The following is a 19,088-nucleotide window of genomic DNA, read 5'->3' as shown; positions in this document are numbered from 1 at the left end:
CCTTCCAACTCTGATTCTATGAAAGATTCTATGTGGTCACATTCTCTAGGGAGTAATCTAGAAGCAGTGGGGGGGGGGGGAGAGGAGTGAGGTGAATATAGGGGGGGATGGGAATGTTGAGGGAATTTTGTTCGCTTATCTTGAACTGTTGCACTTTGTAACTTGTAAAGAAAAGTTAGTTATAAATAACAAAACAAAACAAAACAAACCCTGAATTTCTCACTCTCCGAAACAATATTTTTGCCTCCTTTGAAAAAGCAATTCCCAAACTCACAACTTCTAATTGCTCCTAATCCTATAGGGATTTAAATGATGACTTAATTTAAATGCACTCAAAACTCTGAAAGTAATGCCTGCCTGCCTCTGCCTGCAATGGACTTCCACACATCTGGAGAAAAATATTTTCAGAGTCCGTCCGTCCGTCGCCCCCTTTTTTTTGAAATCACATTGTTCTCAGAACCACTACTTGCTAATCTAGCGGAGAATCGCACCCTCCCCTTTGCCTGCATTCCGATTGGCCGAAAGTTTCCCAGCTTGGTTTTGATTGGGAAACCGCAGAGGATCTCCACCCCACCCCCCCACCCCATACACTCCCGGCTCTTTCCTCCGCCCGGGTTGAAACTGCCTTGCGCTCTGCGGGCGTCTTATATAGTCCGTTTCAAACTCACCATGAGAATCTCGGGAGCTTCCCATCTCTCTCCAGGTCTGTCTTGCCCCCGATTGCAGCGTCTCTCGCAGCGAGCGGGGGCGAGGACGCGCTATTTTGCAGCCTGAAAAAGAGGAGAAAGGAAGAGAAAGCGGGGGATTCCTTGCGAGGAGCCAGAAGAAAGCCGGCAGAGGGAGGAGATGGATGGTGGGGAGACTCGGGCGTTCCTAACTCCGCCAGCACATTCCAGGATGGTGCTCCAAAAGGATTCGTTCCCCTACATTTGATTCTTCTCCTCTCCTGCTTCTTTGCCCAGGAGTTAGAGACCTTAAGATGTCTTTGGCGTTGGGGCTCCTGGGCTTAGTTCTTCTGCATACAGCCCTTTGCAATTACTCAGAAGATCAGTGTAGCTGGAGGGGGAGGTAGGTATTAATACGGACAAATTTCTTGCCTTCAAAACGTGTAGTCGAAAAGTGATGCTGTTTGACCTTCATTCATCTGCAGAGGTTTTTCCTTCTCTCTTCGAAATACTGGGTTACGTAGGTTCTTCAAACCTTAGAGTTAGAATAAGTCCTGGTAAGAATTAAGGGAGTCAGTGGTGCAACAGCAGTTCAAGGAGACAGGCAGAAAAATAAATTAGATTTTGGATGCGGAAGCAGTGCAGGGTGTGAGTCCCGGGCTTGTCTAGCCAACTAAGTTCTACACAGAGTAGACCCATCGAAATGAATGGGCCTAAGTGAGCCAGGCTCATTATCTTCAGTGGGGTCTACTCTGAGTTAGAACCAACAGTGGCTACAACCCACAGCTTCTTATAAAGAGCAGGGTCAGATTCCCTTCAGGGTTTTGCAAAGGGAGCTGGGGATGAGTCTCCTTAACTGGGCCTTTTATGTTGCAAAACCATGTCCTGGTGTTGGTTTGGCATCCTCCTTAACTGATTGATTTTAGGTTTTTCATGGAATTACAATGGGACTTGGCTGCTGGTTATTGTACCCCCCCAAAAAAATGGAGTGCAATTCTATATGTGCATACTCAAAAATATGACTTACTGAGTTCAGTGGAAAAGGATTGCAGCCTAACTTGTTCTGATATTTTATGGATAAGAGAGAGAGAGAAGTATTGGAATCTCCTACTGTTCTTTGACAATGGTTTACCAGAAAGACAAGTGAGGTCATACTTATTTGAGAGTTTAACTTTCCTCCTGGCTTAGTAAACATTGATTGCCCTAAACCATCCTTGTGCACAGACCATAATTCTGGTCTTCTGCTAGGGACGCCTAACTTATACTGGCTGAAACTGATGGAGTGGTTTTGTGGACTCTTTTAGGATGGTGCTTGTCATTTGAATCTTATAAGTACTGCAAAATAAAATGTACTGTAACATAGGAGAAAAACTTCTGCCTGGGGATTGCTAAATTGGCTCAGTTGGTGGAGCATGACACTGTTAATCTCAGGGTCGCATGTTTGAGCCCCATGTTGGGCCAAAGATTCCTGCATTACAGGGGGTTGAACTAAATAACCCTCATGGTTCCTTCTAACTCTGCAATTGTATGATTAGCTAGAGGCATCATTTTAGTGTGCTACAAGTTTTTCTTCGTTTTCCGAGCAACCGATTAAATAGGGCAGCCCTTTTTGCAATGTGTGCTGCAGTAGCAAACCGAATCCATAAAGATTTCTGAATTTGGCACCAGAATGGCTTAGTTTGTTTTTTTAATATTATATCCAACCTTTCTATAATTGAAGCTGGTTTGTGACACTAGTTGATGTGCTGGTGTCCAGAATGCTGACCACACTTCAGTGCATGCACGCCTGGATTGAGAGGCAGGGGGTCATAAGAACAGCTGCGCTGGACCGAAGCCTCTGCTTTAAAAAATAATAATAATTTGACAAGCTGTGTGGCTGGAGGCAATGGTATAACTGGGTAATTTTAGACGGTGGGATTTATGGTCCTAAATCCCTATCGCCCCACCCCCAGTAATGGGTTTTCCTTTGCTTCCATCAAAATGTGTTGAGCCAGCCCTGTTGCGTTCCAGGGCCCTGTTTCTTATTCTGCTGAGTTGGGGCCCCACCATAGAATCATAGAAATGTAGAGTTGGAAGGGGACCCCCAGGGTCATCTGGTCCAGCCCCCTAACCACCCACAGACATCCCTGGGTGGGCCTGAACTACCAAACTTTTGATGAACATTCCACCACATGTTCATCTGCCCTAAAGTCCTGTCCTAATGGCACCACTGGCTAGAGGAGAAAACACTGGAGTTATACCGAATGCTTCTGAGCTATTGTGGCTTGTGGGACTCAAAATGTTTCTGATACCTGAATATGGTGGCTATGCGATTCCTCCACAGTTGGAGGTAGTAACGTGTCTGAATGCCACTTGTTGGAAACTGCAGGAGAGGACAGTGCTCTTGGGCTTGGGTGTTGCTTGCGGCTGTCTCACAGTCATCTGTTTGGCCACCATGAGAACAGGATGTTGGACTAGACGAGCCATTGGTCTGATGCAGCAGGGTACTTTTGCTGTCTTATACTGAGTCAGACCACTAGTCCATCTAGGCCAGGCATGTCCAAAATCCATATTGGGGTAAAATTCTACAAAAAAACCTTCAATCCTACAAACTTCAATCCTAAAAAAAACAAAACAACCTCAACAACTTTGGGGTGAAATCATAAAAAGCTCAACAACTTTGGTCGGCCTTCACACTTGTTTGGCCCTCTTTGAAAATAGTTTGGGCACCCCTGATCTAGGCTGATGTTTTCTAGACTGATGGGCAGCAGCTCTCCAGGGTTTCAGACAGGGATTGGCCCTGATACCTTCTACATACAAAGCAGAGGTTCTACCACTGAGCTATGGCGCTTCCCAATTTCAAAAAGCAACAAAAGAACACGTCATACTTCCTTTGTGTGGAATGCTGAAATGTGACGCAGCGATGGTGGGGTAGGCTGGAGGGAAGGAGTCAGCTCCTGTGTCTGGCCACTTACAGGACATCATATTAAGCAGAGACCATGAGAGGTCAATGCAGAGATTGGAGCATGGCTGGCTTGGCCAGTTTAGCCTCGTCTGTATGGCAGCCCCTTGTGGCATGCAATACAGTAGCCGAGCTGTGAAATACTGGAGATTTGTTGTTGTTTTTTGCACGTTTCAGCTTAAATGGTAACCTTGCACTTGAAATGCACTCAGAGAATGTATTGACAGTTTGCATTGGAATTATCATAAATTCACCACAATTTATTTCCTTCCCATGTAATTTAGTATAGTTGTATCCTGTGGGAAATGCAAGGAAGAATGACAACATTGTTAGGTTGTGGGGGAGCTTTGAAAGCTGGTGGTTTTTTTAAAAAGTCTCACTGAACAAGCCATGCTGGGTTTGGTGAGCAAATGCTCTGTTTCAGTTTCCCCTCTTTTAGCAGCTGTTCCCCGGGGGAGGTGGGGCAGTCCAGGCCCTTGCTACCTTATAGAGCAAAGGTTCCTGCTGCAGCTCAGCTGAATCAATTCAGCTGTTGAGCCACAGACAGCTGACGATAGTTGTTGTGTGTCTTATTATTATTATTTTCATCGTTATTACAAAATCACTGAGCATTACACTTTTTAGGGAGTGCAAGCGGACGAGTCTCCATCCTGATGGGTTTATGAACCAAAATGCAACATAGGGAAAACATAAGAGGAAGGGGAGTCAGGATAAGCGAGGGTCCCTGCAGACTGGTGCTTTATTGCGGGTGGATTCTGCAACATTTGCAAATTGCACTGAACCCTTTAGATCTTATTGAAGGCATAGTTTAATAGGTCTTTTTATATGAAAATAATTGAACTCAGAAACTTGCATTTTTCCAGGGTTGATGACTAACCAGTATTGATTGAGATTGCCCAGTATAATCTGACCCAGAGGTCATAGACTATGTACCAACCACTTCTTTTTTAAGCCTTAAAATGAAGGGGGGAGTATAAAAAAAGGGTGTGTGTGCTTGTTCCTCTCCTTAATCCTGTAGGACAACTGTTCTTCCTCCTGTGTCCTTTGCAGAATGTCCAAGATGAAAATGGGAGGCGGGGAGGTATCTGCAGGCAAATCAGCCTTTTGAAAATAACTCACAGCTGCAGGGCAGAATAATTTAGATTGCAAGAGCTTTGAAGAATTCAACCTTGTGGGTTAGTTCTACTCAGAGAAGACTCACATAAATTAGTGGGCATGACTTATTTGTGCACATTCATCTTAATAGGTCTACCCTGAGTAAAACTTAGTTGGCTACACAAACCTTCTGTTTTCTGAGTATTCTATGAATATGAATGAACCATGTACTGCAGTCCATGAACAGGGGAACCCTCAGACTTCATTCATAAAGAAGTGGCCCACTGTGTCTTCTAGCATAATGCGTTTGCTTTTGTGGGGCCTCTAGAGGGCAGCATAACAGGGTTTCGGAGGGGCGTGTCGGGTGTGTGACACAGCTGCCGCATCTGTTTCTCAGTGATCTTGATCCTTTGCAGAGCAGATGAGTCACTTTTGCTGCGAAATGGCAAGTCGCTCCAGAGTCTTCAACCATCTGGACGGCATCGTGCTGCAAGAGACATCTTTTCTGTCCATGGATTGGGAATAGGATGTCCAGGTGTCCTACTTTACAGGGGAAAGTCCTCTGTTCCAAGGGTGGGGAACCTTGGGCCCAGCAGCCAAGTGCAGCCCTCCAGGTCTCTGGCCCTCGGAACTCTCTCCAGGCCACGCCCTTTTCTAATAAGCCACACCCCCAGTGGCTCCTGCGTTGCAACCTGAGTGTTTTGCGAGGCTGAGCTCCATCCCTATACTCTGGTAATGCCTCTGGTTTGTCTGGATGCAAGATAGAGAAGAGTGTGTGACACCATGTGGACAGTAGGGAAGTGGACATATGTTGCTCCACCCGCTTTGGGCTCTGGCCCTTCCCACCACTGGCATGTGGCCCCTGGAAGGTTTTCCAGTAGTGAATGCAGCCCTGACACTGGAATTTCTTCCCTTCCTCTGCTGTGTGGCCTAAATCCAGATAATGGGCTCTAGCCAATGCTAGTCCTACTCACAGTAAACCCATGGAGATTAACGGACAGGTCTAACTTAGGCTCAGGGTAACTGAATCTCCTCTGAGTTAAACTTCATTGTGTTATAACAATAAGAAGGGAGATTGGCAGGAACCTTCAACTTATTTACAAATGTTTAGCACCTAAGCCACCAAACAGGTCACCAACTTCCTCCTTCTGCTGAGATGTAGTTCTGTTTAAAGTAGAGTGATTATGTCTAAATTTTCATTTTTACATATACGCTAGGACCATACATTTTTGGTGGAGGTGAAAAACAAAGTGCCAGTACTCATATTGATAAAAATGCTGTGAGCGCCAGAACAAAATGGCTGCCATGGTCAGCGAAAAAAGAGGTTACACTGCTCCGTACCGGTGAAGATAACCACAAAAAAGCTTTTGCACTGGCATATTTAGAGTTTGTACAAATCTGTGTCTTTTGTCATTTTTTGTGATGCATTTCATCTGTTTTGACAAAGAGTAAGGGGCAACTCTAACTGGGGAGAGAAGGGCAATCTGAACAGGTGTTAATGATGCAGAGGCAAGCTCTGAGAATGTGGTTGAGAAATACTCATGGGACTCATTATTGGCCACTGTGTCTCCCTGAGAGTTCTCCAGCCGCCAGGGCCAGCTCTGACATTAGTTAGGTGCTGGAGAACAGCAGCAATAGTCAGGGGTGGCCCAATAAATCTTTTTTTCTTACAGCAATGGACCAGATGCTGGTGTTGCCACTCCATGCCATACACCACTGCAGGACAGCCCAGGATGTTTGGTCGCTCCAGGAAAAACTGGAAAAGCCACTGCCCTGCCTCTTCCTCCTCTCTGGGGGCACCATTGCCTGGAGGCAGCCCAGGGATTAAAAAGAGGCTGGAATGGAGCATGTGGCACAGCAGCGGCACCCCCTCAGCTGTCTGGAGGCTGCTCCAGTGTGCCTCATGGGTGGGCTGACCCTGGTCCACTGCACTGGCCATTGGTGATGGGTAGACATTTTTCACACCTGAGAGCAGCAGACTAGCTTGGGAGGGTGCTATGTAGTACACACAGCTCTGTTCTCCAATGTCTCACCTCTCACACCCTTTCAAACCCCTTCTCAGCCCTAACTTGCCTCTCTTTACTGATATTCTTACGAAACTAGTTATTGCCTTCTACCTGACTGATGTGGAACACCAGTGGCGCTGTGGGTTAAACCACAGAGCCTAGGACTCAGAAGGTCGGCAGTTCAAATCCCCGCGACGGGGTGAGCTCCCGTTGCTCGGTCCCTGCTCCTGCCAACCTAGCAGTTCGAAAGCACGTCAAAGTAGATAAATAGGTACTGCTCTGGCGGGAAGGTAAACGGCATTTCCGTGCGCTGCTCTGGTTCGCCAGAAGCGGCTTAGTCATGCTGGTCACATGACCCGGAAGCTGTACGCCGGCTCCCTCGGCCAATAAAGCGAGATGGGCGCCGCAACCCCAGAGTCGGTCACAATTGGACCTAATGGTCAGGGGTCCCTTTACCTGACTGATGTATGTCCTGACTTTCTTGGGAAGAGACGAAACTGCCCCGGCTTCCTTGTTATACTAACTCCATTCCGCTATCCCTTGCAGTGGTCTGTCGCAGGAATCGGGCAGCGTGGAACAGATCTCCTTGCACTGTGCTGAGGGATCCCTGGAGTGGTTGTACCCAGCGGGAGCCTTGCGCCTGAGCCTTTTCCCCCGCCTTCCCACAGGCACCACCGGCAGAGAAAACCCCAGGCGGGTGACAGCCTGCATCAAGTCCTCCAACAGCTTCCGAGGAGCTCAGATTTACTTGGAGAGGGACGGTGTCTTGGAGCTCCTCCTCTCGGAGGCCGACGCTACCTTGCAGCCCAAGGTGCGCTGTTTTAGCTGGCTGCCCAAGGAGAAGGTTGCCCTGTTCCTCCAGTCCACCTTGCACCAGGACATCAGCCGCCGGATTGCTGCCTTCCGCTACGAGCTGCGGGGTGACTGGAACTCCCGCTTCTCGTGGCCGTCCAGAAACCTCAGCATGGAAGGTAAAGTTCTTTTGGCTTTCATGGCTGGGTTTGAAGGGAACATTTGTGATGCATCCGTGGTAGTATTTTCTCAAGCTTTTATCTTCTAGCTTATCAAACCCAGAAACAACCATCTTCTCCACATGTGAGCATGGAGAGGTTCTTGTGCAAGACCAAGAGTCCATTCAGCCGTGCCAAATCATGGCTTGCACTAAGCGTGGTTTAGAACCCAAACCATGGTTTGAGCTTCCAAACATATAGGCAACCCATGGTTTACTGTTGTTTTACCATCTCACCACTTCCATTTCCATGGTGCAGGGGGCTGTAACTTTGTCAATTTAGCCATCATGCCAAAACAGAGTTAAGCCTCCTTAAGCATGACATAATTGTGGATTCAGCTTAAAATAAATGTGACCCCCCCCCTTTCATAAAACTGTACAGGGAAATGTCAGAGGGACACTTCTTCTCTCCCGCTTCCAGATCAGGGTAGGATTACAGGGCAGTAGGTATATGCCCATTTTCAGAAATCTAACATAGACCAAGGAAGTTCTGCTGCTGGGGGGCACTCAATTCACCCAGTTCCTTGGACCTTGGGACCCCCAAACTCAAAATTGGTTCTGCTTTTCTTCAAGAGGAATATAAGTTGAAGGACAAACAACTCTGAAGTAGAGCAGTTTGGTATAGTTCCTTAACCTTTACTTATGGAACCCCCACATTCAAAGCATGAGACTTTTAATCTCAGGGTTGTGGGTTAGAACCCCAGATTGGGCAAAGGGTTCCTGCATTGCAGAAGGTTGGACTAGATGACCCTTGTGGTCCCTTCCAACTCTTTGATTCTGTGAAAGATGGTATTCCTCTGAATACAAGATTCGGGAGAGGGCCAGGGTCAGCATAATCAGCATTCCTCCCTGTTGCTGGCTGTTCACCTGCCTTCTGCCAAATGAGCAGTGAAAAAGGCAAGGGAATAGGACCAGCATCCTCTTAGCTGGCTCTTTCCCTCTGCCTTGCAGTAATGCACATTTGGCCCAGAAGAAGATAGCAAGCCAATGGGCAGTGATAGTGACACTGGCAAGGAGGGGCAAGGTTTTAGTTTTAGGTTTATTAAATGTGTATATTGCTTCTCGCTAAAAGGTCTTGAAGCAATATACAAGTAAGTGGAAAATACAGAAATAAATATTCAAAAACATATTTAAAAGAATATAATAAAATGTAATAGCATTGGTGCTGCCAACAATCCCCAGGAAAGGAAATATATATTTGCCTGGCGCTGCAGTGATGCTAAGTTTGGGGCCAGGCAGGCCTCCCTAGGGAGAGCATTCCATACAGAAGGGCTTACTGCAGTGGAGGCTCTTTCTCTTGACACCACACTCTGTGCCTGGCTTGCAGGGAAGAGCTTTGGATGATGATCTCAGGGGCCAGGTAGGCTCACCTAGGGGTCCCCCTGTATAAGACTTTGTAGGTCAAAATTCACTCAGGATATTTTGCCCAGGATCCTTTGAAATCTGAAGTTGACACTTAGGAGGTAGGGATAGACAAATATGTCAATTGCAGGCTTTCTCAGTTTCTCACTTTTCCAGTACAATTCCTCCCATTTTAGCTCAGCTGCTAAAGCATGTGACTCTTAATCTCAGGGTCACGGGTTTAAGCCCCATGTTGGGCAAACGATTCCTGCATTACAGGGGTTTGGACTAAATGATGTTCATGGTCACTTCCAACTCTACAATTCTATTATTTCTACATAAGCTTTTTTTTTAGTTCCCATCCATGAAGTTCTCCTAATATGCACATTTACTATGCAATCTGCCCTAATATACACATCTTTGCAAACCAATTTCCCCTAATATAATGCATTTCTCTATATTATTTCCACTAATATATGCATTTTATGCATGCTTTACCCCAGTATGTGCATTTTTGCGCACATTATTTGGCTGGGGAAATGCATTGCAAAATTTGGAGAAGCTCCCGTTTTGAAAGATAGATGCGTTTCGGTTTGCATATTGTTTTGGAAAATGTACATTACCTTTGAACATGAACTGAATTGAATTCATCCCCCATCCCCATTCAGGGAAGAAAAGATCAAGGGAGGCTCAGTGCTCTCAAGCTCTATTTCTCAGCTTTCCAGAATCATTTCCCTGGATATTGCTAGGAACTGAATCCTGGAACAGATGAATATTTGCATCATATTCTTATGCCTATTGTGCTACAAGTGGCACATGCATAGGATCATGAGCCACTGTGGTGTAGTGATTAGAGTGCTGAACTAGAGCCTGGGAGACCTGGGTTCAAATCCCCACTCAGCTATGAAGCTCGCTGGGCTAGTCATTGCCTCTCAGCCTAACCTAGCACACAGGGTTGCCTTGAGCTCCTTGAAGGAAAAGGAGGCTATAAATGTAAAATTAAACAAAATAAATAAGGAAGAAACATTACCTTCAGGGCTATTATAGGTCCTGCTGGAAAGAAAGAGTGCATGTAGCTGGGGCTGTTTGCTTTTTCCTTGGTGTGGAAATAAGGTTGCCACACAACCAGAAAATTTATGTCCTGATTAGAATGGTGTCCTTTTTAGCCTGTGTGAAGAAGCTTTTTCAGCCCTGGGGCTGCATTCCCTCGTGGTCAACTTTCCAGGGGCCACATTTCAGTGCTGGGTGGGGCCAGGGTCAAAAGTCTGTGGGACAATGGATGTGGCTCATTCCCTTGCGCAGTGCCATAGCCCAATCCAAGAGTTGGTTCAGCAATTCCAGGCTCAAACAGCACACTGGGCTTTCTCCAGGCAGGCAAGAAAGCGTTCCTTTCACAAAGCAACAGCTTTCTATAAATGGTCAGAGTACTATGACTCATATATCCTTTTAAAAAAAGAAGAAGTCTTTCCCTACTTGGGGTAAAGGAACTCTGCACATGCTCTGAGGCACCCTGATGCTAGAGCATTTGCAAACCAAACGTGGAAACAGTCTTAATTTGCTTCCCAGGCTTAGGAAAGCGGAAACTCCTTTTGCTGTTGTTGCATTTCAAGGACTCCGAATGCTGTGTGGGCCTCCCTCACAGCAAGGGGAGGAGGTGGGCAAGTAACCCAAGCCGTCCGGAGTGTGCTCAGCAATCGAAAACACAAGGCCGAAGAAGGAACATCTAATCGGCCTCATCTATGAGCTAACAAAAGTCCAGTGTGCGGCAGCTCGTAGCGGAGTCACCCGCCAAGACGTTCAGCTGCATCTCAGATAAGGCCTGAACATGGTTACCATAGCAACCCTAGGCATTCTCCCCAACTGGGGAATGGCTTTAAAAAGGCTTTACTAGGCTTTGTCTTGAGAAATGTTGGCACCTAGGGCCAGAGTTAGGCACACTTGAGCCCTACCAGCTTAGCTCTCTAATGCCAATGGGATTGTGACCAGAGAGCATCTTAGGAGAATAGGAGTCTGCCTTCTACCAAGCCAGGCCATTTTGTCAGGCCTATTTGTTTATTACATTTCTATCCCGCCTTCTCCTTCAAGGAGTTCAGGGCGGTACACATGGTTCTCCCTTCCCCCATTTTATCCAACCCTGTGAGGTAGATTAGACTAAGAAGCTGACTAGTTTCAAGCAACCTTCTGCAGGTACTTAAACCTAAGAAGACCAATTAGTTGGAGCGTGGTGCTCATAATGCCAAAATTTCTATTTTGTTTGGCTGTAAATCTTAACTCTTATTAAGTATATTCTTTCCATTAAACACTAGGCGTAGAAGGGGAAGCTTAAAGCTAAACCTTTTAGTTTAGGGTTTTTTATGTTTCATATCGATCTGTCTGTCTATATCCAGTTATGGAAAGTGAGAATTTATGTTGAGTTAATTTTGTTTATAGAATTTAGGTTTAAAAAACACCCCACCTCTGCATAGGCCAACTTGACATTTAATACATGAAGAGTTTGAAAACTCGCAACAACCCTGTGAGGCAGGTTAGGCTGAGAGGCAGAGACTGGCCCAAGGTCACCCATTGAGCTTCAGGGCTGAGTAACTGTGAAAGCCTCATCTCCCAGCTTTTAGCCCAACTCTCTAGCCACAACACCCCTCCTGATCAAGGATGAGGAAACTGTGGCCCTCCAGATCTTGATGGGAGTCAGTCTGAATGGTCAACAGCCAGCGATGATGGGAATTGCAATTCAACAACTTCAGGAGGGGCACTGGTTCCTCACATATTGTCTGGCAGTGGCTTTCAAGGCATTTGGTCCGGGAATCTTTCCCAGCTCTTCCTGCTCAGCAGAGAAGCCCCACATAGAGCTCATTGCAGGAATCCAGTCTTGAAGTAACCAGTGCATGAACTGCTGTGGCCAAGTTTTCCCAGTCCAGGAGCAGTTGATGATATTGTACCAGTCACAGCTGATAAATGATGCCTCTAGCCACAGAGGCTGAGTCCCTAGTGTCAAAGATGAATAGAGTGTACCAGCCACTTTCCATATTTTCAAGTGGAAATCACCTGGCCCAAACATGCCCTGGACTGCTATTTCTCCTTCCCCTCCATAGATGAAGCAAACTTTTCACGATGCCTTTCTACGCTTTAACTTCTGCCTCCCCTCATTCTCCACATCCCTTCTCTAAAGAAGAACAATTGGCATGAACTCAGTTTGAGTGACTGTTTCTTTTTTTCTCTTTGGAAGATGCAGGGAGCTGCCGTCCGTGTAACAACACTGAGATTCTGATGGCCGTTTGCACTAGTGATTTTGGTGAGTACATCTTCCTCAACATCAAGTTTTCCGCTCCTCTCTTCAGCATCGTAAATTGAAGCTGCCTTATACTGAGTCATTGGTCCATCTAGCTCAGTATTGCCCACACTGACTGGTAGCAGCCGCTCAGGATTTCAGACTTCTGGACTGCCCAATTTGCTTAGCAATCCTTATTGCATTCACCATTGCAACCAACCCTGTGATTGTGATTTACTTGCCTAATGTTACCCAGGGACCCAGACCTAAGAACTGTTAATTGCACGGCTCTCTCTTTTGCCTTTTCCTTTTACATGGGAAAAAATGCCATAGAAATCACTCTTAATAATGCATGTGCAGCTGTGAAAGCTAAAGTCTGCCCTTCTGGAACTCTGTCCCTGAATGCTGCTTAAGTAGCTAACCAGGAGCTGCCTGCCTGCCAGTCCGGGCTGAGGCACCAGCAGCCAGAGCTGCCCCCACAGAGCAACTCGCTCCCCAGCTGGGACGATGTGGCCTTTCCATTCTCCCCTTTAAATGCCTGCACACTCAAGGCTGTCCGGCTCAGTGGGCAGTTGCCAATTATTGCCCCGCACGCTCTGCTAACCTCCAGATTTGCAACCCTAAACAATAGGAGAAGAGGGTCAGGGGGTCCGCTGGCTGCCCACTCCAAAGTTCCCATGGCAACCAGGAAGTCAAACAGGAGAACAAGGGGATTTGCCACGCCGGATCAGATCACGAGCCTGTCAGAATGATCTCGGAGGGGCTAATTCTTGCTGATTTGGAGGAAGCCAAAGGCACCTGCGTGCAAGCAGGCTAATAGCTGGATTCCTCTCCATAATTGGCTAGATCTGACCAGTTATACTCAGCTGTAGCCTTGGAGCTGGGTGCCACTACAGAAACACTTCTGTTGATTGATTTGGTTTTGTTTCCATGCTGCCTTTCAGTGCGGGGACCGCCAGTGTGGCTGAGAAAAATAAAAATAATAAAACAAGCCCGACAGCAATAAAGTAGAGCATTGATTTAGAAATGCCAGCAAATACATAAAAGCCAAGCAAGCAAAGCCAAACTAAAATAACTGATTTTTTTGTGGTCAAATACATGCCAAAACAAGTAAGTTTTGCTGTTTGCCTAAAGCAGGGATGGGGGACCAATATCGGGGCCTGGGGCCAAGTGGGGCCCTCCAGGCAACTCTGTCTGGGCCTCAGAGATCTCTCCAAGCCACGCTCGCCACCCCTGCTCCATGACCACCTCAAGTGCTTTTGCCTAGCCAGAATATGTCCTTGAACTGTGGCAAAGCCTCTTGCTTCCTGAGTAGAAGACAGAGAGAGCTGTGTGTCAAAACATCTGACTTTTGCAGCGCTGGAGTGCAGCCTATTGTACAAAAATAAGGGCCACATCACCTGCTCAATCCACTCTTTGCCTCTGGATCCACCCAAGCTTACTGTTGAGGGGTGAACTACAGTTCTCAGGATTTTTTGGGAGGGGGATGTGCTTTAAATGTGCTTTAGATGCATGATGTGTGCATATGGACGTAGCCAGGATTTTTGTGGGGGGGGCCATGACTTTGGGGGGGGCAGAACTGATGTGATTAGTTAGTTAAGTATTTCTATTGTTTTACTTGATTTGGGGGGCAGCTGCCTCCCTGCTCCCCCTTGATTACGTCCATGTGTGTGTGCACATCTGTGGTTTGTAGGATTTCACACACACACATACACACAGTTGGGTTTTATCAGTGTGTCGCTGCTCTGTAAGTAATTGTTGACATTGTATTGATATATCTCATTGACTGTGCTATTTTTAGTCTTTAAACTGCCGTCCATTTGGATTTAATTTGCTGTTTTTACTCTGTGTGTGTGTGTTTTGTAAAACTGCAGTATATATATTTAAAACAAACAAACGTTTCTGTTTTCTCCACCCCTGCAGTCATCCGTGGCAATATCCGGACAGTCTCCAATGACATGGAGTCGCAAGAATCCATCATCAGCGTCAGTGCCACCCGGATCCACCGCCAGAAGTTTGCCTTGTTCCAACCGGTTGGCAAATATGGGAAATCCACGGGCAGCATCCGTACTCTGCTGCGGTGTGGGGTGAAGCCGGGACCTGGCAGCTTCCTGTTCACTGGGTGGCTGCATTTTGGGGAGGCTTGGCTCAGCTGCGCTCCTCGCTACAAAGACTTCCGCCACATCTATGAGGGTGCTCGCCAAGCTCACGAAAACCCCTGCGAAGTCTCCTTGGACTGATTTGTTGATGGGAAGTGGGTGGCAGGAGTCGATTTTGCCAAGAGGGCAGGATCCACACAAACAAACCACACCGTGACCATGCTGGAAATGGCATTTCCTGGCTTAACAGTGGGAGACAAGAGCTGTCTTTTGAACCCAGGGGGAACAAGCTCTTTTCTTTCCTGTATGAGACTGATGGCCCTACCCATAACTTTCTCATTGGGTCTCTCCAGCAAAGGGAGGAATTGTAGGCCAAGCGAAAGGGTGACTGAGCTGCTCTCTGGTTAGATTGGAACATGCCACAAATTGCATAAAGGGAATTGAGACTCTCCCAGTGTGGGAAATGTTGTCTTGCTCAGGACTTCTTGATCCTATTATTTACTGGAGCGCCAAATCAAACCCACACCTAAAAATAAGTGCATGATGCCCTTCCTGAGTTCTGCCCCTCCCCCCAGCAAACCCCTATTGCTATTGCCTATGGATCGCATATGCATTACCATCCCTCCTAACAGGAAATAGCATCACAGACAAGGAGACACTTCATTCGCTGCTCTTGCCTCCTTCCCAGTTTCTAGATGAGCTAAGGAAGCCTGCAAAGCGACCTCGTCTGTCTCTCCCTTCTGCGGCTTCCTTGACAAGAGAAACACCAGGATTACATCTCGGTCAGTGACCAAAAATATAACAGGAATGAGATTCCCTTTTGAAAAAGTACAGTCTTGGTTTTCCTTTGGCACACCTTCATTCAATCAAACGTGGCAGAAGACATCAGGTAGGAAGACAAAGTGAGCAAGCAGTAGAGGTGAGAAGTCCGTTTGCCCCTTCTTGGGCAGGCGGTTCTGCAGGTGGGCTTCAGACCTCCATGTGAACTGGTGAATGGCAGGCCGGATCATTTCCTGCTGCTAAATCAGCCAGTGGTGGCAGGAATTTGGAGGGTGTTCCCCAGGGCACAGGACCAACCGCCCAATGGCAGCGCTTAACCCCACGCCCAGGGCCAGGATATATTGCGGGCATGCCTGGCCCCTCTCTTCCTGCGCTGGCTCTGGAGGATCAGGCTCCATTGGATCGCAACATGGAATTTTCCTAGCTGATTGAATTGTGGATCCTGGATCCTTCATTCCTGCTGGCGTGCTTTGCTCAGTGCACACCTTTTTTTAAAAAAAGCCTGAATCAGCATAACACTTGAGATGCCACAGATATGGCTATAGTTCAAAGGCAGGCAACTTGTGGGCCCTGCATATGTTGCTAAACTCCCATCATTTGTAGACAGCATGGCCAGTGTTGAGGGACGATGAACTTGTAGGTACACCCAAATCCTGCAGGGCTACAGGTTCCCCAACCCTATTACAATCAACCTTTCATGTTTCTCTGCCCCTATGAATTCCAAATCTAGATAATCTAGTCCATTGGATATGGATTTCTAACCCAGCTTCAATGATGAGCTCAGGTGTTAAGGACCCAACCCCAGGTATTGTTGCAGCTTTTTCCTGGCAAGAAAATTTAAATCCCTGTCCCTAACCTAGGGGTGGACCCCCTGCCTCTCTCCAGATGTTGTTGGACCCCCGCCTTGTTGAGGTGTGGGTTTTTTATATGTGTCATTTTTTTCTTTTGCTTGTTTGTTCTTACATGTTTGAAAACTTAATAAAAACAAATTTAAAAATATAGGTTCAGAAAACGCAAAACAAACAAGCAAGCAAAAGAATTTAAGCTTCAGAAATTAGCCTGTCTACAAACCACCTTAAATCAGTTTTATTAATCCAGTTTAAATTAAACCACTGGAAATCTCAGTTTAGGTAAACCCTTAAAACTAGTTTTCAGTCCAGTAATTATTATTATTATTATTTTTACAAGTGAGGATTGAAGGAGTATCATGTGCACTAAAGTTATAACGATACCAAATTTGAGATTTTGTTTTTTAAATCTAAATTCTATTGTAAGGTTTATGTGTATGTGTGGTTTCTTTCATTTTCTTTTCTTTTAAAAAGTGAAATGTTAATATAAAGTGAATCACCACAGTCAGAGAGACACTGCCAGATGCATTTGGGCCGTCTGTAGTAATTTTTAGACCAAAAGCAAAACAAAATGCTGAGAAGATCTGTAATATTTTAAATATAGTTTTTGTACATATTCATGTCTGTGTACAGGTCAAGAGAGACAAATCTGACTCTATGTAGCTTGTAATGGTGGGATTTCTTTTCCATTATTTGTTCTTTTTTAATCTTCCATTTGTCTTGGGGCTGGGAGGGTACATTAAAAATGCTTCTTAGTAATGCCTGATCTGTGGTGATTTCTCTCCCTGGCTGGGTTTATTCTTTTGCCCCTTGGCAGTCTTCAAACAAAATGAACGGAGCACTCGAAAGAGCTGGAGGATGGTCAGCTAGATAATTATTTGTCTAGGGAAGCAGCCGAAACAGCAGCGGTCAAACGAGCTCGAATAATTTAACAAGCTCTGGAATGTGCAGTAGCGAAGGACAAGGCCGGAGCATTGATTTTGGCACCTGAGGCGGAAAATCCCAATGAGTTGCGCATTGCACACATAAGTACACACACGTATAATAACTGACCAGTTGCCACCTTTGACGAGTTTCCCAGAAGTGCAACTCAGTGAGCGATGAGAATGGAAGTATTGGGACACAGAGCTCTGTTGCTTCAAGTGTTTTCCTCCATTGGCCAAAGCGCTTGTTGTAGAAGCAGGGGTCGGGAACCTCAGGCCTGGGGGGCCAAATGTGGGCCTCTAGACCAGGCTTCCTCAAACCTCGGCCCTCCAGATGTTTTGAGACTACAATTCCCATCATCCCTGACCACTGGTCCTGCTAGCTAGGGATCATGGGAGTTGTAGGCCAAAAACATCTGGAGGGCCGAGGTTGAGGAAGCCTGCTCTAGACTTCTATCCTGCCCTTCTCTGGCCCTGTTTCACACCCTCAGTGTATTTTCCTGGCTGAAATGTGGCCTTGAGCTCTTGCTGGTCTGGATGGAAGATGGAAAGCGGGACATGCCAGTCTGTGTAGAAACTCGTCGACTGTGCAAAGGTAAAATTAGCATGTGTTGCCCCACCCACTTTTGTTTCTGGCCCCGCCTACCACTTGCATGTGGCCCCAGGAAGGGAAAGAGGTCCTTGGGCAGAATAGGTTTGAAGTGGCAGAGCATAGCATGCAGAGGTGGGCAATGGTTGCACCCACTTCAGAGCCAAAGAAGGCCTTGGCAGTGCCTTCTGAGGGGGTCAGCTCAAGACTCAAAACAGAAATCGTAACAATAGTGACAACAACTAATTTCATTAATAACCAACCACAACAAATTGCATATATATCTTGTTCTTCCTCCAGTGCTGCTAAGGTGGTATATGGTTTTATATTCACTACAATCCTGCAAGGTAGGTTGGACTGAGACAGTGTGACCAGCCCAAGGTCACACCATGAGTTTCACAGCGGGGAGGGGATCTGAAGTTGGGTCTTCCCTGGCACTAACTGATTCTGGGGACCTCTGTTGGAAAGATACCCACAACTAGGAATGGATGAATGGATCAGTCAATTTTGGTTCTCTCAATTTCTCATCTTTCCAGTCTTAAATTCTGCAGCAATTTGCATTTTTCTTTTTCTTTTAACTAACTCCTTATGAGAATCCATCAGCATTTTAGTGCATGTTTCTCCAAATAAACACATTTGTATGCAGCTTTGACTCGTGTACACATTTTGGCACAAACTTTCCCCTAATACAGTGGTACCTCGGGTTAAGAACTTAATTTGTTCTGGAGGTCTGTTCTTAACCTGAAACTGTTCTTAACCTGAAGCACCACTTTAGCTAATGGGGCCTCCTGCTGCCGTTGCACAATTTCTGTTCTCATCCTGAAGCAAAGTTCTTAACCCAAGGTAATATTTCTGGGTTAGCGGAGCCTGTAACCTGAAGTGTATGTAACCTGAAGCGTATGTAACCTGAGGTACCACTGTACACACTTTTGTATTAATATTGTCATGAATATATTCATTTTTATGCATCCTTTCTCCTAATACATGCCCTGGACTGTATGCTGTATAGCGCTGAGTGGTGCTGTGAGCCAACAATGACTTCCACTATCCACAATGGAACTTTGTCCCCTTCCCGTCCCCCTGCAGGTCTCCTAAATTTGTTCTTGGGGTTCCCCCAACCACCCAGAGCAAATCTGGGGACACTATGGACCACATGGAACTCGTTCCCACAGGAGACAGTCATGGCCACCAACCCAGATGGCTTTTCAAAGGATAGAAAAATCATGGAGGAGAGAGCCATCAATGGCTACCAGCCACACTGGGTATGCTATGCCCCCACAGTTGGAGGCAGTAATGCTTCAGTTGCTGGAAACCACAGGAGGGGAGAGTGCTCATGTGCTGGTTTCCCACAGGTTTCAGCTACTGTGAGACCAGGATGCTGCCAATGGCCCTGATCCAGAAGGCTCTTCATATGTCCTTATGAAGCCTTTGCAGCAGTCAAGAGGCGTCACCCTAAAATGTGCTACTTGGGTAATTCTTGCTCTGCATCTTCACTCATTTGGAGCCGGCAGCCTGAGCAGCCGCGGA

The 19,088-nt window shown here is 46.4% G+C and overlaps 1 protein-coding gene across 2 annotated transcripts; it reads left to right on the top strand.

Annotated features, from left to right (window-relative positions):
* The first annotated feature begins 584 nt into the window (after positions 1-584).
* On the top strand, positions 585-16,808 carry METRN (meteorin, glial cell differentiation regulator). Of its 2 annotated transcripts, none has more exons than XM_081887360.1 (4): positions 585-1,068; positions 7,254-7,678; positions 12,287-12,346; positions 14,246-16,808. In XM_081887360.1, the coding sequence occupies exons 1-4, from the start codon at positions 980-982 to the stop codon at positions 14,560-14,562; spliced, it is 891 nt and encodes a 296-aa protein (XP_081743486.1). In that variant the 5' UTR covers positions 585-979; the 3' UTR covers positions 14,563-16,808. The 2 variants fall into 2 exon arrangements, with proteins under 2 accessions (XP_081743486.1, XP_081743485.1); XM_081887359.1 differs by having other exon boundaries at positions 586-1,068; positions 12,281-12,346.
* Positions 16,809-19,088: the final 2,280 nt, after the last annotated feature.

This window comes from Podarcis melisellensis, assembly GCF_964234715.1.
Source record: "Podarcis melisellensis genome assembly, chromosome: 14".
NCBI classification, from domain to species: domain Eukaryota; kingdom Metazoa; phylum Chordata; class Lepidosauria; order Squamata; family Lacertidae; genus Podarcis; species Podarcis melisellensis.
This window is presented reverse-complemented; position numbering and strand designations above follow the sequence as displayed.